At 42.2% G+C, this 22,744-nt stretch overlaps 1 protein-coding gene across 2 annotated transcripts in view; it reads left to right on the forward strand.

Annotated features, from left to right (window-relative positions):
• The window catches only part of LOC137563769 (receptor-type tyrosine-protein phosphatase beta-like), a 120,483-nt gene that overhangs the window by 28,240 nt on the left and 69,499 nt on the right, over positions 1 to 22,744 (forward strand). For both annotated transcript variants that reach the window (XM_068276680.1, XM_068276681.1), the window contains exons 5-14: positions 315 to 578; positions 8,637 to 8,903; positions 11,700 to 11,960; positions 14,605 to 14,871; positions 16,353 to 16,616; positions 17,201 to 17,467; positions 17,573 to 17,836; positions 19,620 to 19,883; positions 20,468 to 20,737; positions 21,175 to 21,438. In XM_068276680.1, the coding sequence (XP_068132781.1) occupies positions 315 to 578; positions 8,637 to 8,903; positions 11,700 to 11,960; positions 14,605 to 14,871; positions 16,353 to 16,616; positions 17,201 to 17,467; positions 17,573 to 17,836; positions 19,620 to 19,883; positions 20,468 to 20,737; positions 21,175 to 21,438 (2,652 nt within the window). The remainder of the gene's footprint in view (positions 1 to 314; positions 579 to 8,636; positions 8,904 to 11,699; positions 11,961 to 14,604; positions 14,872 to 16,352; positions 16,617 to 17,200; positions 17,468 to 17,572; positions 17,837 to 19,619; positions 19,884 to 20,467; positions 20,738 to 21,174; positions 21,439 to 22,744) is intronic.

Here is a 22,744-nt window from a genome sequence, read left to right on the forward strand (position 1 = left end):
GCGATAGTGGTCCTTTAAGGCCATCAACAGCAGTCATGGAGGGAAACCAAAACAGCATTCTTCAAGTCAAGAACTCAATGACTTTTCTTTGTTTCTGCTTCATATCCATAGCTTGGCAATACCTAGAAATACAGAAACGATCTTTAATTGTAACGGTTACTCTGCGTCGTGATGTGAAAGCCTAACAATTAGGTGAATAGTTTTGGAGAAAATGGCACTACTTTCGGCACAGCCCTTGTAGACTGCAAAAGTTTCATGACAAACTGAGCCTTACTTGAACAAATGATTAAAACGCTGTTAATTTCCTTTGTTAGCTCCTGCCGAAGTGTCTGATATCACTGTGCAGAATGAAGGAAGCACTAACACTTTAAAAGTCCGATGGAAAGCACCCCGAGGCAAGCTAGATTCTTACAACATCACATTGTCTGAAAGTGGTTTGACAAAGTACAGCAGAACTCTCAGTGCTGATGCTACAGAGGTCACCTTCAATGACTTAAGACCAGGGACTGTATATATGGTTAATGTCACTTGTATTGCTGGTGATTTAAGCTCTGACAAGATGGCAACTGGCAGGACTGGTGAGTGCTCATTCTTGTGTGTCATTTTTCATCCATTCGTATGTGATGCTATACAGCTATTCCTATATTCCTATTTAGATATGTGTTCTTGTAATTAGTACAATAATATGTGTAGCATTTTGTACCCCTAAAAAGTCCCGCATCGTTGCTGATGCATAATCTGCTTTGTTTATAGAAATGTTTATTATAATTGTTGCATTTCATTTTGGAGTAAATGTCATCAAAATCCAATAAATGCCTTTAAAATGTTCTACAGCAAGCTGTGGCAGCCAGAGATCAGCATTCCCCTGATGATTGTGGGCAGAGAGCAGGTTTATGATAGACTACATTTAATCCTTTATTGCAAGCTGTTTTTACTCTGTAATGATAAAGCATTTACATTGGAACTGCACTGAGCACACATTTTAGTACATCTTGCGACGTAAGAAAGCCTTTTCTTTCTGGTCTATTTAGGTTTATTAATGAGGAATGATTACCAACTTGTGACCTAAGCCCGTTTAAAAACGGGCTCTAGGTCTGTCACCACCACGCGCACTCGCAACCGCTGGCGCGCACCCACCTGTGTCCTAGTTGCCTGCAGGGCCCACATTCAAATCTCCTACTGGCTACATCTTTGGATCTCCTAGGAAATAGTGGGATACTACTTTGCATTTTAACAGGGGCACTGCGTGTAAGCCTCCCATGCTCCTACCCTAACTTCTCTCGAGGAAACAGGGGGCAGTGCTGACACCCCAAGCACCGGTTCTTTCAAATGTGTTTCAAATAGCCTGGCTGTCCTGCTGATCCTTTGCCTCCAATACTTTTAAGGCCCATACACACGGCAGATTTTTCCGAACGACGGGTCGTTTGAACGTCCCATCGTTCCGTCGTCCGCACGCCAAATCGGGCGTGTGTACAGTCCGTCCTTCGGGTGATAAGACTGATTTTGAGCGATCCGATCGCTCAAAATCAGTCTTATCACCCGAACGATGGACTGTACACACGCCCGATTTGGCATGCGGACGACGGAACGATGGGACGTTCAAACGACCCGTCGTTCTGAAAAATCCGACGTGTGTATGGGCCTTTAGCCATAGACCCTGAACAAGCATGCAGATCAGGTGCTTTGATAAAAACACTATTGATACTATAAATGTGTGTGATACACACACTATTGGATACTAGAAAGGGCAGCAGGACTGCCAGGCAACTGCTATTTTTTTTAAAGGAAATAAATATGGCAGTCCCTCTCACTTCAAGTGCCCATTAAATTTTCATGCATGCTAATTTAACCACTTGAGGACCTAGGGCTTTCTACCCCTTAAGGACCGGCCACTTTTTTTCCATTCAGACCACTGCAGCTTTCACAGTTTATTGCTCGCTCATACAGCCTACCACCTAAATGAATTTTGGCTCCTTTTCTTGTCACTAATAAAGCTTTCTTTTGGTGCTATTTGATTGCTCCTGCGATTTTTACTTTTTATTATATTCATCAAAAAAGACATGAATTTTGGCAAAAAATGATTTTTTTAACTTTCTGTGCTGACATTTTTCAAATAAAGTAAAATTTCTGTATACATGCAGCGCGAAAAATGTGGACAAACATGTTTTTCATTAAAAAAACCCATTCAGTGTATATTTATTGGTTTGGGTAAAAGTTATAGCGTTTACAAACTATGGTGCAAAAAGTGAATTTTCCCATTTTCAAGCATCTCTGACTTTTCTGACCCCCTGTCATGTTTCATGAGGGGCTAAATTTCCAGGATAGTATAAATACCCCCCAAATGACCCCATTTTGGAAAGAAGACATCCCAAAGTATTCACTGAGAGGCATAGTGAGTTCATAGAAGATATTATTTTTTGTCACAAGTAAGCGGAAAATGACACTTTGTGAGAAAAAAAAAAAAAAAGTTTCCATTTCTTCTAACTTGCGACAAAAAAAAATGAAATCTGCCACGGACTCACCATGCCCCTCTCTGAATACCTTGAAGGGTCTACTTTCCAAAATGGGATCATTTGTGGGGTGTGTTTACTGTCCTGACATTTTGGGGGGTGCTAAATTGTAAGCACCCCTGTAAAGCCTAAAGGTGCTCATTGGACTTTGGACCCCTTAGCGCAGTTAGGCTGCAAAAAAGTGCCACACATGTGGTATTGCCGTACTCAGGAGAAGTAGTATAATGTGTTTTGGGGTGTATTTTTACACATACCCATGCTGGGTGGGAGAAATATCTCTGTAAATGACAATTTGTTAATTTTTTTTACACACAATTGTCCATTTACAGAGATATTTCTCCCACTCAGCATGGGTATGTGTAAAAATACACCACAAAACACATTATACTACTTCTCCTGAGTACGGCGATACCACATGTGTGGCACTTTTTTGCACCCTAACTGCGCTAAAGGGCCCAAAGTCCAATGAGTACCTTTAGGATTTCACAGGTCATTTTGAGAAATTTCGTTTCAAGACTACTCCTCACGGTTTAGGGCCCCTAAAATGCCAGGGCAGTATAGGAACCCCACAAATGACCCCATTTTAGAAAGAAGACACCCCAAGGTATTCCGTTAGGAGTATGGTGAGTTCATAGAAGATTTTATTTTTTGTCAAAAGTTAGCGGAAAATGACACTTTGTGAAAAAACACAATTAAAATCAATTTCCGCTAACTTCTGACAAAAAATAAAATCTTCTATGAACTCACCATACTCCTAACGGAATACCTTGGGGTGTCTTCTTTCTAAAATGGGGTCATTTGTGGGGTTCCTATACTTCCCTGGCATTTTAGGGGCCCTAAACCGTGAGGAGTAGTCTTGAAACGAAATTTCTCAAAATGACCTGTGAAATCCTAAAGGTACTCATTGGACTTTGGGCCCTTTAGCGCAGTTAGGGTGCAAAAAAGTGCCACACATGTGGTATCGCCATACTCGGGAGAAGTAGTACAATGTGTTTTGGGGTGTATTTTTACACATACCCATGCTGGGTGGGAGAAATACCTCTGTAAATGGACAATTGTGTGTAAAAAAATCAAAAGATTGTCATTTACAGAGGTATTTCTCCCACCCAGCATGGGTATGTGTAAAAATACACCCCAAAACACATTGTACTACTTCTCCCGAGTACGGCGATACCACATGTGTGGCACTTTTTTGCACCCTAACTGCACTAAGGGGCCCAAAGTCCAATGAGTACCTTTAGGATTTCACAGGTCATTTTTGTTTCAAGACTACTCCTCACGGTTTAGGGCCCCTAAAATGCCAGGGCAGTATAGGAACCCCACTAATGACCCCATTTTAGAAAGAAGACACCCCAAGGTATTCCGTTAGGAGTATGGTGAGTTCATAGAAGTTTTTATTTTTTTGTCACAAGTTAGCGGAAATTGATTTTAATAGTTTTTTTTCACAAAGTGTCATTTTCCGCTAACTTGTGACAAAAAATAAAATCTTCTATGAACTCACCATACTCCGTACGGAATACCTTTGGGTGTCTTCTTTCTAGAATGGGGTCATTTGTGGGGTTCCTATACTGCCCTGGCATTTTAGGGGCCCTAAACCGTGAGGAGTAGTCTTGAAACCAAATGTCGCAAAATGACCTGTGAAATCCTAAAGGTACTCATTGGACTTTGGGCCCCTTAGCGTACTTGGGGTGTAAAAAAGTGCCACACATGTGGTACCGCTGTACTCAGGAGAAGTAGTATAATGCGTTTTGGGGTGTATTTTTACACATACCCATGCTAAGTGGGAGAAATATCTCTGTAAATGACAATTGTTTGATTTTTTTACACACAATTGTCCATTTACATAGAAATTTCTCCCACCCAGCATGGGTATGTGTAAAAATACACCCCAAAACACATTATACTACTTTTCCTGAGTACGGCGGTACCACATGTGTGACACTTTTTTGCAGCCTAGGTGCGCTAAGGGGCCCAACGTCCTATTCACAGGTCATTTTGAAGCATTTGTTTTCTAGACTACTCCTCGCGGTTTAGGGCCCCTAAAATGCCAGGGCAGTATAGGAACCCCACAAGTGACCCCATTTTAGAAAGAAGACACCCCAAGGTATTCCGTTAGGTGTATGGCGAGTTCATAGAAGATTTTATTTTTTGTCACAAGTTAGTGAAAAATGACACTTTGTGAAAAAAAAACCAATAAAAATTAATTTCCGCTAACTTTTGACAAAAAATAAAATCTTCTATGAACTCGTCATACACCTAACAGAATACCTTGGGGTGTCTTTTTTTCTAAAATGGGGTCACTTGTGGGGTTCCTATACTGCCCTGGCATTTTACAGGCCCAAAACCGTGAGTAGTCTGGAAACCAAATGTCTCAAAATGACTGTTCAGGGATATAAGCATCTGCAAATTTTGATGACAGGTGGTCTATGAGGGGGCGAATTTTGTGGAACCGGTCATAAGCAGGGTGGCCTTTTAGATGACAGGTTGTATTGGGCCTGATCTGATGGATAGGAGTGCTAGGGGGGTGACAGGAGGTGATTGATGGGTGTCTCAGGGGGTGGTTAGAGGGGAAAATAGATGCAATCAATGCACTGGGGAGGTGATCGGAAGGGGGTCTGAGGGTTTGGCCGAGTGATCAGGAGCCCACACGGGGCAAATTGGGGCCTGATCTGATGGGTAGGTGTGCTAGGGGGTGACAGGAGGTGATTGATGGGTGTCTCAAGGTGTGATTAGAGGGGGGAATAGATGCAAGCAATGCACTGGCGAGGTGATCAGGGCTGGGGTCTGAGGGTATTCTGAGGGTGTGGGCGGGTGATTGAGTGCCCTAGGGGCAGATAGGGGTCTAATCTGATAGGTAGCAGTGACAGGGGGTGATTGATGGGTAATTAGTGGGTGTTTAGGGTAGAGAATAGATGGAAACACTGCGCTTGGGTGGTGATCTGATGTCGGATCTGCGGGCGATCTATTGGTGTGGGTGGGTGATCAGTTTGCCCGCAAGGGGCAGGTTAGGGGCTGATTGATGGGTGGCAGTGACAGCGGGTGATTGATGGGTGGCAGTGACAGGGGGTGATTGATGGGTGGCAGTGACAGGGGGTGATTGATGGGTGATTGATAGGTGATTGACAGGTAATCAGTGGGTTATTACAGGGGAGAACAGATGTAAATATTGCACTGGCGAATTGATAAGGGGGGGGTCTGAGGGCAATCTGAGCGTGTAGGCGGGCGAATGGGTGCCCGCAAGGGGCAGATTAGGGTCTGATCTGATGGGTAACAGTGACAGGTGGTGATAGGGGGTGATTGATGGGTGATTGATGGGTAATTAGTGGGTGTTTAGAGGAGAGAATAGATGGAAACACTGCGCTTGGGTGGTGATCTGATGTCGGATCTGCGGGCGATCTATTGGTGTGGGTGGGTGATCAGTTTGCCCGCAAGGGGCAGGTTAGGGGCTGATTGTTGGGTGGCAGTGACAGGGGGTGATTGATGGGTGATAGGTGATTGGCAGGTGATTGACAGGTGATCAGTGGGTTATTACAGGGAAGAACAGATGTAATTAATGCACTGGTGAATTGATAAGGGGGGGTCAGAGGGCAATCTGAGCGTGTGGGCGGGTGATTGGGTGCCCGCAAGGGGCAGATTAGGGTCTGATCTGATAGGTAAAAGTGACAGGTGGTGATAGGGGGTGATTGATGGGTGATTGATGGGTAATTAGTGGGTGTTTAGAGGAGAGAATAGATGTAAACAATGGATTTGGGAGGTGATCTGATGTCGGATCTGTGGGCGATCTATTGGTGTGGGGGGGTGATCAGATTGCCCGCAAGGGGCAGGTTAGGGGCTGATTGATGGGTGGCAGTGACAGGGGGTTATTGACGGGTGATTGACGGGTGATTGACAGGTGATTGACAGGTGATTGACAGGTGATCAGGGGGATAGATGCATACAGTAAACAGGGGGGGTGGTCTAGGGGGGGGGGTCTGGGGAGAATCTGAGGGGTGGGGGGTGATCAGGAGGGGGCAGGGAGCAGGGGGGGGGGATAAAAAAAAATAGCGTTGACAGATAGTGACAGGGAGTGATTGATGGGTGATTAGGGGGGTGATTGGGTGCAAACAGGGGTCTGGGGGGTGGGCAGGGGGGGGTCTGATGGGTGCTGTGGGCGATCTGGGGCAGGGGGGGGAGAAATCAGTGTGCTTGGGTGCAGACTAGGGTGGCTGCAGCCTGCCCTGGTGGTCCCTCGGACACTGGGACCACCAGGGCAGGAGGCAGCCTGTATAATACACTTTGTAAACATTACAAAGTGTATTATACACTTTGTATGCGGCGATCGCGGGGTTAACATCCCGCCGGCGCTTCCGTATAGCCGGCGGGATGTTGCGGCGAGCGAGCAGTGACAGGCGCCGGCCGAGGATCGCGTCACGGATGACGCGATCGCTCCGCCCATGCCCTTAGAAGGACTGCCGCCTCTGTGGGTGAGCCGGTCCTTCAGGGCTCCACTTCCCGGCCGCCTCTGTGCGTTAGGCGGTCGGGAAGTGGTTAAATAACAAACTTGTTTTTATAATTTCCCAATGCTGCCCTTCTGCTCCCCCCCCCCCAACCCAACCCAAAGTGCAGAGTTTGCGCAATAATGTGCACTGGATTGCTCCTGCTCCTTTGGACCTGGGGTCTGTCAATCTCTCCACTCTTTTGCCCATAACCTTTGTGGTGCTTCTGTATCACATGACAGGAAGAGAACAGACATGACAACAGTCAACAGAATTGCTATAGAAGGCCACCCAGTGCAGCAGCAGGGAAATATGCGGAGTACGTCTCTGCCCACAGTCCACTTGTTATTGGGGGACATGAGATAATGGTTGCTCTTGTTATTGGTGGACAAACGATGGCTGAATTGTTATGGGAGAAGTTCTCGTTAATAAATAAAGTTCTCGTTCTCGTAAATAAATATGGCAGTCCCTCTCACTTCAAGTGCCCATTAAATTTTCATGCATGCTAATTTAAATAACAAACTTGTTTTTGTAATTTCCCAATGCTGCCCTTCTGCTCCCCCCCAACCCAACCCAAAGTGCAGAGTTTGCGCAATAATGTGCACTGGATTGCTCCTGCTCCTTTGGACCTGGGGTCTGTCAATCTCTCCGCTCTTTTGCCCATCACCTTTGTGGTGCTTCTGTATCACATGACAGGAAGAGAACAGACATGACAACAGTCAACAGAATTGCTATAGAAGGCCACCCAGTGCAGCAGCAGGGAAATATGCGGAGTACGTCTCTGCCCACAGTCCACTTGTTATTGGGGGACATGAGATAATGGTTGCTCTTGTTATTGGTGGACAAACGATGGCTGAATTGTTATGGGAGAAGTTCTCGTTATAAGAGGACATATGAGATATGGGGACATATACTGTATATCTTATCTAAAGTTTAGATAGTTTAGTTTAGTTTACACGCCATTTTTAGCTGCAAAAGTTTATGATTATTTAATCCTGTTATACAATGAGGGAAGCCATGTTCTGTTTGTCACATTGTCACAGGCTAAGGGCTGGAGATGCTATCAGCTTGCATGTGTGTAAATTCAGTCCCCTCTCCTCCTCCCTCCTCCCCTCTGCCTCTGAAATCAATGGCTAGTAACACCTCCCCCTCCTCCTGCCCAGACTGAGCTCCTGTAAGCCCTTGCTACTGTCTGAAAATGCCAAGGCACTCTGAAAAGCTGTGGGCAAGGCTTGTTTAGTTTATAGGGAATTTGAGTATTAAAACAAAAACAAAAAAGTATTTGGCTTGAGGAATGCCCTATAAACTATATGAAAGGAACACAATTATGCAATGAGTAAAAGTTTATCTCGGATCCACTTTAACATCCTGTGTTTATAAATCAGCTGCTCTGTCAAGGACTGCTGAGATTCCTGAGCTGACACAGCTAAGAAATCAAATTACAGTGGTGATTAGTCACAGATAAGGGGGGATTAGACAGGCTAAACTCTCTAAATACATACAGGGTGCATTTCTGTATAATTTCCTCCTGTCCTGTGCAAGATTTGGTCCACTTTAAGAGGAGGAATAATACACCAGGTCCTTGAGTGAGGAATCAAGCTAAAACCAAAAAATGTAACTTTCTCTAATTATTTATTCTTTTCTTTTTCAGTCCCAGAGAAGGTTTCCGAATTGAAGGTGACCAGCAATGGCATGAGGTCTCTACAAGTGAGCTGGCTGCCACCTGCTGGAGACTGGGACAAATACTATGTTGTGCTCTTCAATGGTTCTGTCGTTCTCTCCAACACCACTCTGGCAAGGCATTTTCAGGAATACATCATTCAGGATGCATCTCTTATACCTGGGAAACAGTATGATATTGCACTTGTCGTGGAGAGTGGAGGTTTAACAAGCCAAGCTTACTGCAAGGGCAGAACAGGTCAGTTATATACATTAAGTGATAAACTGTAGCAGTGGAAAAACTTTATTAAAGTTCTTTATGGGTGACTATTTAAAACTAATCAACTTTCAGATGTAACTAGTTCTGAATATGTATAACAATGAAAAGGTAATGTAAGATTGCTGTTGTGGTGTTATGGTACTTTGCATTTGTCTTATTAAAGGAGAACTATATGAAGCGTCATTGGATTGGGAATGCAGTAGCAATAACAATAAGTTACTTGCTGTTTAGGAGGCAGTGGCCCTCATGCAATTCACCCTTTCTCCAGCGGGGTCCATAGTGGTCCCAGGTGCGTTACATCGCAACGCAAGGGAGCGCCTCCTGCTTTGTGAAAAGTAACGTGAAAGTCAATTGACCATGTTTGTTGCACACAATGTATGGTGCTTCATAACTGACAGCACTGCATGTACTGTGAAGGAGCTCTTATAAAACAGCCTGTGTTGGTTAGGATGGGGGAGAGATAGTAGTTAGATTTGTCAAAGTTAGGATGGGATCACCTTCAGAAAACAGCTTCTTCTGATCAGGGCTGGTTCTATTAACAATGGGGCCCCCAGGCAAAATAAATCGGGGTCCCTTCCTGACAGACACCTCCAAACCAGAATGCTACATGAGGGGCCCTTTGTTGCAGCCAAATTTCATCCAAGGGTCCCTGAGCTGGCTGCAGTGCCCCCCGACCACCACCCCCCAACTTAACTGTGCAGAGTCTTTGGCAGAGTAGCGTCTCACCTGATCTGGCGGTGGTGCTTATCTGTGAGTCCATCGCTTTATGCTCCTTGGCTTCATCCTCACAGGGGTGCCTCTCCTTCGTGACCCGTCGCATGTTATGACGTGATATCATGCTGCAGGTCACAGAGAAGATCCAGCTGGTAGTGGATGAAGATAGGAATGCACAGATCTACAGATTGATAGAGGTGTGCGCCTGCCAGGACAAGTGAGACACTACTCGGCCAAAGACTCTGAAGAGGCCCACAGAACACAGTTAAATAGGGGGCAATTGGGGCAATTTCCCTCTTTGCCTCTATGATAGCGTCAGCCCTGCTACTGATGAGAAAGGAGCTGCCAGTTACTTTGACTACTGCATACCGTTATAAAAGAGCAGCATGGTTTGTGCTCACGACCAAGCAGCACCTGACTTATAATGGCTGCAGAAAAGCCTCTTGGCAAATTTAAAGGCTCAGCATGTGCAAATTGCATCTGCAGTGCTACAATATGCAGGACCGAAACTAGCTACACTGCCTCTTCCTGCCACTTAGCGGAGCTAGTCCATGTAAAAATGTTTAAATAGACATGGGCACCGAGAGCCAGCTTCCTATGCTCACAGGAGAGGGGAGCAGCACACGCAGCACCGCAAGCGCACTCATTGCCCAGAAGTGCTGCAAGTGCTCCCCCAGTCCAGTGTGTAAAGGCAGAGTATAGCACACCGGAAGCTGTGCTGTAACCTCTCCTCCGGAGTCCAGTGCTGTGCCTGTGCAACTATCCAGTCTGTTTTCTGCTTATGGCCATTCTCCTCCAGCTCCTGCAATGTGTGGTTCCCGTGTTTGAAAATTGGATGAGTGGTTATACCTGGCTTCATGTTGTCCAGATGTTTATTAAGAACATGTGTTAACTATCAGATTTGTCTCTATTTGTGGAGGCCTGATGAAGGGTCTATCCCAAAACAAGTTGACGTTGTCGCCTCAATGTGTACAACTGCACTAATCTTGATGTTAATAACTGATGCATTTTTGCCATTCTTTACTATGGAAAATGTTTCCTGATGGATACTTTTTATAAATATTTTTGCACAAGTGTTGTCTTCAATAAAAATCTTTTGTATTTTTGCATATACATTCTTCAAGTTTCTTCAGTTGTTTGCTATATATATGTTGGCACCTCACTCTACTCAAGTAACACACTATGGGCTTGATTCACTGAACTGTGATAACTCATATCACGGGAACGCTAGCGGTTTTGACACGTTTTTGCGCGCAATCGCAAACTTACGTGCATTTGCCGTCGAAAATTTGTGATTGCGTGTGAAAATGCACGCAAAAACGTTAGCATGGCTGTGATATGAGCTATCACGGTTTAGTGAATCAAGCACTACATGCGGTTGGAGATGCTAGGCACTAGGGCGGACAGGTGGAAGCACAGCACTGGACTCCCTCAGAGATGTGAGAGCACAGCTTCTGCTGTGCTATACTCTGCACTCACACATTAAGCTGGGGTAGTGCAGGAAGGGGGTAGTGCAACAAAATGTGACAGGATTGGTGGGTTGTTTGTATTTCAGGACCTCCCTGTATTATGCATCCACCCTATATGGCACATGGTTTATATTCTCTAATGTATGGGGTTTTTTTTGGGGGTGGGGTAGGACTTCTTACCTGGAGAGACAAAAACGCTAAAAACGCCCCTGCTGACAATTGTTGGAACTAAGTCCTTAGGCTTGGTGATGGCTAGATGTGAAATAACAGGCTGCTAGGCTGGTTCTTTTGCTATGAGGCTGGTACGGTGGTACCTTGTACTTTTCCTCTGGTGATATATTCCCCTTGAATGAAATGAATAACAAGTGAGCATAGTACTGTGTCATGTATTTTACTTATGATCTGTAGCTTGACAGAACTTTTTTCCAGAGCTACTTCTAATTTTGCGATCTTTAACTATTGATGATATTATTTCATTAATAATCATATTTAATTTATTATTATCACAAATTAAACAAATTTCTTGTAAAATCCTCTTAAAATTTGCCAGAGCCATCTTAATTATGGTGGTTTGCCTTTCTCTCTCACACAGCTCCTCAGGCCGTCTTGCAGCTCCGAGTTAAGCATGCTAATGAGTCTTCATTCACTGTATCATGGCTGACCCCACTTGCAGAATGGGACAGTTACGTGGTCTCACTTGCAGACAGAGATCTTACACTCATCAACAAAGGTCTTGCTAAGGAAGCCAAGGAGTTCACCTTTACAGATCTAGTGCCTGGAAGGAAGTATACAGCCAAAGTTACCAGCATCAGCGGCGATCTGAACAACTGGACATCTGTTGAAGGAAGGACAGGTGAGAACTATGCCTAATAGTTTTTCTACGACCAAGAACTGCCATGCAGACAAGCTTATGTGATTGCTGGTTGCAGCACAACAGATCAGATTGTTGTGTAGTTAAAGGTGCATTATGACGAAAAATTGTAAAATGTAAAATATGTGCAAACATAAACAAATAAGAAGTATGTTTTTTCCAGAGTAAAATGAGCCATAAATTACTTTTCTCCTATGTTGCTGTCACTTACAGTAGGTAGTAGAAATCTGACAGAAGCGACAGGTTTTGGACTAGTCCATCTCTTCATAGGGCATTCTCAGCAAGACTTTTATTCTTTATAAAGATATTCCCTAAAAAGGATTTAAACAATGATGCTGGCCAGCTTCCCTGCTTGCTACACAGTTTTTTGTCAGTTGGTCAGAGCAACTGCCATTCACTAAGTGCTTTTGAAAATAAATAAATCCCATAGAATCCCCTATGAAGAGATGAACTAGTCCAAAACCTATTGCTTCTGTCAGATTTCTACTACCTACTGTAAGTGACAGCAACATAGGAGAAAAGTAATTAACCACTTTGTCCTCCTTGACGTATAAAAACGTCAAGGAGGACAGGCGCGCTCCCGCGCGCTCCCGCGGCCGATCGCGCGCGTGCACGCGCACTCCCGGCCGCGGAGTCGGTAGCCACGGAATCAATGTATCGGGCTGGGGAGCCCGATCATTGATTCCTCTCCCCCGCTGAAAAAGCGACAGCTTCTCTCGGAAGCTTCGCTCTTTCTGAAGCTGTGTCCCTCTAAGCGTACATTGTACGCTTAGAGTGACGTCATGTAAAAAAAATCGAGATTGCCATCTTGTGGCCAAAAAGTAAAACTACAAGCAAATACCCAAAAACATTACACTACACCAATATTTCCCCAAATAAAACACTTTTATATCCCACCCTCCCAAAAATGCCCACATAAAATGTTTAATAAAAAAAAACAAAAAAAACATTACTATAAAAAAAAAAAAAACATAAATATTTACCTAAGGGTCTAAACTTTTTAAATATCTATATAAAGATGAAATATTTCTCTCTATTTTTTTTTTATAAGCTTGTAAATAGTGATGTATGCAAAACGGAAAAAATGCTCTTTTATTTCCAAATAAAATATTGTCGCGATACATTGTGATAGGGACATAATTTAAATGGTGAAATAACCGTGACAAATGGGCAATAACAATACGTGGGTTTTAATTATGGAGGCATGTATTATTTTAAAACTATAATGGCCGAAAACTGACAAATAATGAATTTTTTCATTTTTTTTCTTATTCTTCCTGTTAAAATGCATTTACAGTAAATTGGCTCTTAGCAAAATGTACCCCCCAAAGAAAGCCTAATTGGTGGCGGAAAAAACAAGATATAGATCAGTTCATTGTGATTAGTAGTGATAAAGTTATAGGCTAATGAATGGGAGGTGAACATTGCTCGGATGCATAAGCTGAAAACGACTGAGATGTTAAGTGGTTAATGGCTCATTTTACTCTGGGAAAAAAATGTACTTCTTATTTGTATATGTTTGCACATATTTCAAATTTTAAAATTTTTCGCCATAGTGCCACTTTAAGTAATTACTGAGCAAACAAAGTAGCAAATGTTCACTGCTTCCCCCTGGATACAGAAGATCTTCTGCATTATTTACACATGTTAGTATTGCCTAAACACAATCTGATAATTTCAGAATGCAAAAGCTTGCATTCTGAAATTGGTTGAGTATTAACCCTTTCAGTAGCTTAAAAACCATGTATATGTTCCTATTCGTTTTATGCGGTGCATACTTTAAACAGTATTTTATTGATAAGGTGTGAAAACATCTCCTGTGAAAAAAAAAACTCAGGAGAAAAATTAATTGAAGAAGAGCCTTTGAATCTCTTTTTATGATTAACATAAATATATTTTTATATGCACTGTGAATCCACATATCACTTTTGGTCACAGTAGGTACTGATGTTCCATTATAGTAATACAATCTACCACCAATCACTTCTGACATGAAATCCTACTACTACAGGTAACCATATGGATGCAATATCAAGTTCCTTGCCTAAGAACTAGCATTGCTTGAAAACAACACACAGGGGATGAAACAGTGCAGTCAGTATTTTCTGTTTGTAGATTGATGAAATTGGTATAATGAGCCATGTGCTATAGTTAGGCTCTGTTGGTTCATCATGCCACCACTGACATTAGTGAGCGATGGGACTGGTGACAGAATGGTATCTCAATATCTACACAGTCCCGTGAGTCACAGTATGTCAACACATATACATACAAATTAGTAAGGCAGACTAAGCAAAGGAAGGGTGGGATGGAAAACTCCAGGGAATTGGGTTAGGGGAAGCAGGAAGGAAAAGGCTGATAACATTTTATGCTCCCTTTTCAACATGATACCAAATAGGGCAGTAGAACATTTTGCTACCATGTTATATGATATTATAGAATTATGTAAAGAATTAAGGATGGATTGGTATCACTTATTATTTCTGGACACAAGAGACCTGTGCTATTATATTTGTGTAATGACATAGAATAACAACGTTTTCTTGCAGCGAATCACGGATTGCAGATTCAAGTTTGTTATGTTTGCATTGAGAATATATTTCTTTATCAGTAACCTTCTGTACAGTTCCTTCCCAGGTCATTAACTTAAACATCACAAATCTGGGGACAACCACCAGCCTGTATACGGAATGGACTAGAGGTCGTGGAGATGTGGATACTTTCCAGGTTCTGCTGATCCATGACAACACAGTGATAAAGAATGAGAGTGTTTCAAGCGACACCAGCAAATATCAGTTCCATTCCTTAAAGCCAGGAGGCCTGTACTCAGTGGTGGTGACAACTGTCAGCGGTGGGATTTCATCTAGACAGACCCTGGCAGAAGGCAGGACAGGTAAGATGATGACTCGGCATAGTATAACTAAAAAAACGATATCATGACTCACCTTACATTGTATTAGTGAATAGTGACATAAGTACGACACAAGACAAGACACATAACATTTACTTTGTACTTTTCTCCTGGTAGACTCAAAGCACTTGAGTTGCAGTAAGTAGAGCACTCTCAGTAGACACTACTGTTAGGGAGCCTTGCCCATGGTCTCCTCACTGAATAGGTGCTGGCTCACTGAACAAGAAGAGCCAAGATTCAAACCCAGGTCTCCTGTGTCAGAGATAGAGCCCTTAACTCTTACTCTGTCCAGCCACTGCTATGGCATGATAGATGAACAATGCATATTGGAATACTCGAAAAACTCATGCACCACCATCACCCTCGTATTGCCATTACAGCTGGGGGTGCAAAGGCAGAGGATGTTTCCTCAATTAGGGATTTGATATGAAATTACACTAGGTATCTTCAGTGAGTGGAATTCACATTGGCTTAACCAGAACTTGGCACAGGACTTATGAGATTCTGAAGGATATTGACTAATACTTAATTACTATTACATTTTCATATTCTAAAGGCTAATCAGCTATTAACCATTAGAATATGATTAACCCTAAGCAAAGTTCTGGTTCCGCTCATATGAATTCCATTTCCTTCTGGGAAAAACGTACACCTAAAGTTGTATTGCATGCTCATCATAACTCAATTTATGCAGAGAGAAGGGAAGAGATTCCCTCTCTCTTTTACCAACCACATACTTGAGGAATTAAATATGGTGTGTGTAATACACACACACACACACACACACACACACACACCCCTGTTGCTAGGGCGAATTGGTCTATAGTCTCCTATGGGGAACCCCATGCCCCTACCAGCCCCTGGGCTGTGTAACGAGGGACTGAGCAGCGGCATCCGCTCAAGTGTGAACCAGCCCTAAGTATAAAGGCTATGTACAGGAAATTAGACTCATGTCAAAAATGAATGTTTAATTACACAAGATCAGCAAGTTTCTGAGAGTTATAGTTATGTGAACTTAATCAAGCGGTTTCCTTCCCATAAGTGATTATCTCCTGTACTTAAGGGACATAGCTAAATACTTTCAAACAATGGACAGGACAAGTAACAGCGTGTGCTTGGCAAAGAAGTGATAACGTGCATTATTGCTCACAATCACACTTGTAGCAGATTTCTCCTGCGGCCAGCAGAGGGCAACAGAGATTTCTGTTTATTTGAAGTGAACTAAATTCTAGGTGAAATATTACAAAAAACAGACACAGTTATATATTGCAAAAAACAGTGATTATTTGTATAAACAGTTAATAATTGTAAGTAAATCTAATCTGCGTAGTATTAACTTCGGTTCCTCAATCTTGTGGTCTAGGGATAACATTTGACGTGGCAGTCACATGCAAAAAGCAAATTTATGTTGATATTGAAATATAACAACTAAATCTATCCCAATTTATTTCACTTCCTTTTAGTTCCATCCAGTGTGAGCAGAGTTACTGTTAATAACTTTGGTAAGAGTGATTCCCTCGGCATCTCTTGGCTTCAAGCTGTTGGCTATGTTGATACCTATGTGGTCGCATTATCTCACCATGACAACATCCTGCCTCCACTTGTCCTCTCGAAGTCTGTAACGGAGTGTTCCTTCAGCTCCCTCGTTCCTGGACGTCTGTACAATGTGACTATCACCACACGCAGCGGAAGGTTTGAGAATTACTCCTTCAGTCAAGAATGGACAGGTAAGATAATAAAAACTTAGGTTACAGATTAATAATTTACAGCATGTTGCTCGTCATTTCGAAATATACATAGTAACCAAAGATGACAGTCAAGATAATTCAGGCTGTAATAGGTATGTTTCAGCTTATTTATAAAACAGTGATGAGAGCAAATTAATTTCATACTTCCTATTCTGATTCAAGAAAAATAAAATATTAAAACTTAATTACTTTAAGTGCTATTAAGGAAACTGGAGGACCCTGTAGCCATACTGTAAATCTGGGTACCAGGAGAAAGAGAAAGAAAATCCCTTCTCAGAAATCAGACCAATCAGGGTGAAGGGAAATCTGTGATGTGGTGTTAGCATACCCACTAATGCCCACTTTTTCACAAATAAAAAGAAATTCACATTCATGTGACATATACAGTATATATGCATTTATAATATATTTTTTAAAATGTTTCAATGTGCATAGCTACTGATGAAAAGGGTGGTTAAGACACTTCAAATGCTGAGATTTCAGGAGTTGTATTAGAAATACCTAAATAAAATTGCAATATCGTCCCTTTTATGATGTGTGTATTATACCACATTTTCTTCCAGTTCCATCAGCCGTTCGAGGTCTCACTGTGACCAGTGCAGCCAGGAGTGACTATTTAAAAGCATCTTGGCTACGAGCTATTGGAGATTTCGATCAATACAGAGTGACCATTAAGAACAACAATGATTTAATTCAAGAGGCCAAGATGGTTTCCAAATCCGAAAATGAATGTGTGTTCTCAAACCTTGTTCCAGGCCGGCTCTATAGCATCATCGTTAGTACTGAGAGTGGGAAATATGAGAAGAGTGACATGGCAAATGGCAGAACCTGTAAGTATCCAAAATAGGAGGCAGTGGCACCATATCAGTTGGACATGTATTCTATCAGTGCACTGACATGTTAACTGTATATTGAACATATTTGTATGTTTTTAGTCCCAGAAGCTGTAAAAAAGCTGACGCTGACCAGCAGGAGCAGTGAGGAGCTCCATGTGACCTGGTCAAGAGCTGATGGAGATGTGGATCGCTACGAGATTCAACTACTGTACAATGACATGAAGGTCCTTCCATCCTTTACGCTGAGTAACACAGCTTCTGAATACCACTTCACCTCTCTCATGCCTGGTCGCCTATATAAGATAGTTGTGCTCACATTCAGTGGTGATAAACAGAGATCAACATTTGTAGAGGGATTAACAGGTACGAAACTCATCCAATACTGTTTATATGGTCCTATAATGCACAGTGGCCCATATGCAATTCACCTTTTCTCCTAAGTTTTCTCTCTGTTTAAAATAAACCTTTCAGCACTTTCTAATCATAAAAAATACCAGAAATAGGTGAAAGGTACTGTCAAAATAATTCAGTGTGTTTTGTTGCTTCATGGTGGCTTCAAAGGCATTTTATTGACGAGGTGTAAAAATATCAATTTGGAGAAAACTAAGGAGAAAACTGCATGTGTGTCCCCGTGGCCCTTATTCTATTAACTTTTAAGTTTTCACCTAGGAAATGTTTCATGTTTGGTTTAAAATTACTTTTCAGCAGTCTGCAATTGAAAAAGTACCAAAAAGTAGGTAAAAACATATTCTGAGTATTTTCTTACTTACTGGTGGCTTAAACAGCATTTTGTTGATGAGGTGTGAAAATTTCAGCTAGGAGAAAACTTAGGAGAAAATGTGAATTTAATAAGGGGCAGTGTAAAATGAAAGCCAGATTGAAACAAGGTTACTGAAAGAAAGAATGTTTGTTCTATACTTAAAAAGTAATGCTGAATCACATAAAAACAAAATATTTGAGCAATAGATTAAAATCAAGAGCTTGCGGCAACCATTGTAATCATTTATTGTTTGTTGTTGCCAGCTCCTATTTCTTTTTAAAAGTTTTGATTAATAAAGCCTATTATCTTTAAAGCTTTACTCATGGAGATATTAAAACTCCATTTAATTCAGTTATTCACCTAATACATAAACATCAAATGTGGCTTAAGATACAATTAGTGTAAGAATCTCAACCAGTAATCCTCTGCCTATGAGCTCTCTGATCTGACAATCAGGAGACACCACTGTACAATAACACAACTTACGGTGAATCTGAATTAAAAAAAAAAAGATAATAAATAACTACAACAAGGTAGTCACTGGGATTTGTAGCAGGCCGGCTACATAAGTTGTTGGCTGCCACTGTCACTTACAGGGGTGTAACTAGAGGGGAGCAGAGCCCAGAGCTGATTTATGGCCTCAACTGCTAACCTTCCCTTCCTATAGGACTATACCTCAGATGATCAGATGATTTGGTGGCCACACTTGTTATGGGTGTGAAGATCATGAAGGCCACACTTGTTTTATGTTTCTTGTGAGATGGGCCCCAAGGCTGTGAAGAGTGCCAAGGCGAGGCAAGGGAAGGGTGTGAACATTGAAGGGAGGGGGGCTCATCAACGTTTCACTGAGGGGCCCCATGGATTGTAGTTTCCCCCCTGGTCACTTACCTAAAACACAGTACCCTGATGCAGCTTTAGCTCTCACAAATTCCAAAGAATTTAATTTGCATCCCCCTCTTCCACTTTCCATTTACATATTTGTGTTCACATCTTGTAACTGGCAAGACAATTCACAGAGGAGCTCAAATGAAACCCTTATTGCAACATTGTGCGCAATCTGCCCACACTAATGCTACCCACCCTGCATGCGTGATCCAACTGTAGTAATGAAAAGGTAGTTCACCACAGGCTTTAAAATTTGTTTCTTATTTGGCAATGGGCAATACACTACATGTTGCGGACAAGCTAGTGCTTCATCTGAGAGCCTGACACACCACTTCCTGATTGACTACGACAAACCAGAATGATGGGCAGTGACAGTGAAAGTTGGATAAGGCAAGTGACAGCCTTATGGTATGGACTGCCAGTTCTAAAAGCTATGAAAGAGGTCATAAACACCAATATAATAATGTGGGATTTTATCTGTCTTTTCTTTGTTCTTCTTAGTTCCTAGTGCAGTCAAGAACATTAATGTTTCACCCCATGGAACAACGAACAGTTTAAAAGTGAACTGGACTCCTGGAAGTGGTGATGTAGATTCGTATACAGTGACCATCTTCTCCCAAAGTCACCAGATAGACTCTCAGACCATATCCAAGCATGTCTCTGAACACACCTTTATCAATCTGAACCCAGGAGAGCAATACAGGATTGTGGTTCAGACAAACAGTGGAAGTTTACATAGAAACCTCACAGCATTTGGACGAACAAGTAAGACAAAATGATTAACTATCTTGGTGTGTATCACTAACATGCATAAAATTTACAAAATCACTTTCCAATCATCTCAATCCCATCCAGAGTTGTATCTAGGGAAAACAGCGCCTATGGCTAACACTGGTAGAAAAGAAAGGGGAGGGGTCACCATCCAGAAAATTTTAAGGTGTAGTCTTAGTTTGAATTGGTTGTGTCCAACTTGAAGTGAAGCAGGACCTGGAAGAATGAAGTATTGCAATAGTGTCAGCCTGTACATATTAGAAATAACAGCTGGACAGCTTGTCCCCTTAATGTAACCATGCAGAAGAATGCTCCCTGGATAACAACTAGAATCTATTTGGAGAATGTCAGGGATGCTATGGAGCAGTGCCCCCAGTACAAGATGCCCATAGCACATGCCATACCTATATGGCCCTGGGGATACACCCTGATCCCAGTATATCCTTAGCCATTCAGTCCATATGGACCTCTTGTATTTTTGCACTCTTGAAGTTAAGTGTGATGATCCAATTGCAATCTTTGGCTGATGCACTAATAGTTGAGCTAAGAGTTAAGTACGTTTTCTCTTTGTTTTCCAGTACCCGCCACAGTTCAGAGGTTGACAGTGGACAATGTATACAACAGTTACATGCTGCCGGTCAGCTGGCAAAGTGCCCCAGGCATTGCAGACAGATACGACCTCCTTCTCCTTACAGAAAAAGGAGCCTTAATAAGCAATAAATCTGTAGCAGCAACCAGCATATCACACAAGTTTGAAGAGCTGATCCCAGGAAAGAATTACAAGATCCGAGTGATTACAGTCAGTGGTGGCCTTTTCAGCAGAGCAGAAGAAGCTACAGGAAGAACAGGTAAAATATGCCCAGCAAGGAGGAGTTCCATTTCCACTCATGACCTAGGACAATTCACAGCAGCACAAATCAGTGGACTATTTATGAGTTTAATAACTCCTCACGTCATTGCAATTAGGAATGCCAAAGGCTGTCTTCACTATTTATAAAAGAAACTTAATGTGCAGCGACCCGTTGCAATTAATCATCATACAACATAAAACAAATGGTAATTCTTTGCAAAATAATGAAATCACTTTATTTTAAGGCAAGTAATACAAAGTGACATATAGCAGCTAAACAGAAGTGGTGCAATTCACATATTATTTATCATTGGCCATTCAGGCATTAGGCACAAATGTTCTGGTGACAGTCATAATTCTAGACAATATTACTTTGATTGAAGATTGCTACCCTCACTTTCCTGAGCGTCATTTATTTCTGATTGTGTTTTTCAGTCCCAGCTGCAGTGACCAATCTAAAGATCACAGGGAACAGCACGGACAGCTTGTCATTCACATGGGTGACTGCAGAGGGAGAGCTGGACGCTTATGACATTTTCCTGTACAACCCAGACAACTCGCTGTATGACAGGAAGTCTGGAAACCAACTTCTCCAGGACTGCGAATTCCAGGGACTTCTGCCAGGCCGTCTCTACAAAATGGTCATTGTTACTCGAAGTGGCTCACTGACAAATGAGTCTTCAGTGCATGGGAGGACAGGTAATGACTAACCATTGGGATACAACTGGACATCCTTTGTCATCCAGCCATGACATAGCCTCTTAACTACTAACATGACAATACCGGGAAGAAATAAAGGACTAATGTACTAAAGGAGTGGTTTTCAGTGATCACATTTAATATTCAAATAAGTCAAGAGGAATTCAAAAAATAAAATTAGCTCTCGGGTTATGTGGCTGAAGAAAGCCTGATTTACATAAGTAGGTGTATTCTGGTAATCATTACCCAATACACCCAGGATAAAAGGCCAGTAATTATGTTTTTACTTGCAATTCTTTTTCATGAGGTGATGAAGTACCAGCCCTGAATGCAAAGCCAACTGAACAGCACATTTTCTGTGGACCTCCTTTAAAAACGTTTATAGTTAAGTTAATTTGACTTCTATATCAATGTTGCATGGTCAGAGCGACCTATGTGAAAAGAGCAGAAGTGTAGAGAAATAATCACCATTCTTCTGACTAGTGCATATTGCAGAGAAGAGGTTATGATAAGCCAATGTCCAAATCAGCAGTGCTCACTGTGGCTGTCTCTCACAGCTCTCAGTTAGCTATTACAGATGGTCTTTGAAGTGCAGACGCATACAATTGTGAACCCCTAGAAGGACAGTTAATTGCAAGCATTAGAAAATGTTGATGAGTTGTTAAAGGGAACCTGAACTGAGTAAAACTATTTAGAATAAACACACGCCGTAGCTGCAAATAAATATTACATACTAACCTCGCCGCCAGTGCCTCTCAGAAGCTCACAATTTGCTTCTTACAGTGATCCCTTCCAGTTCTGACAATATTTTTTCAGAACTGAAATATACCAGTTGCTGTCAGTTATATATCAGCTGCTGTCAGTTACAACTGAATGTGCAAGGTAATGTCTGTTCCCTATGGCTCAAGTGGGCGATATTACAGTTTAACAGTGTGCTGTCCAGGAAGCTGTTATGGGGTAGTGGCCATTTTCAAAATGGAGGACAGAGAATTCCAATGATCACAGTGGACAAACAGGACGCAGGAGAGGAGAAAGAGATTGATGAGTAGACTACACAGAAGGTAAGTATGACGTGTTTATGTTTATTTTGACTTTTAATTTTCAGTTCAGGTTCTCTTTAAGGCCAGTTATTGCAGACTTGCTGATGTTGCGTCATATCTTAGTGCATGTAATATACCTTATCAGAGTCAACATGCCTTCTCAGAGTTAGTGTGCCTTGTCAGAGTAGCATAGCGAGTGCTACAAACTTTTGCCTGCTAATTGGCAATGACAACAGCTCCACTCATCCTGCCCTGAGCCCTGCGGG

Source organism: Hyperolius riggenbachi, chromosome 3 (genome assembly GCF_040937935.1).
Source record: "Hyperolius riggenbachi isolate aHypRig1 chromosome 3, aHypRig1.pri, whole genome shotgun sequence".
Taxonomy (NCBI): domain Eukaryota; kingdom Metazoa; phylum Chordata; class Amphibia; order Anura; family Hyperoliidae; genus Hyperolius; species Hyperolius riggenbachi.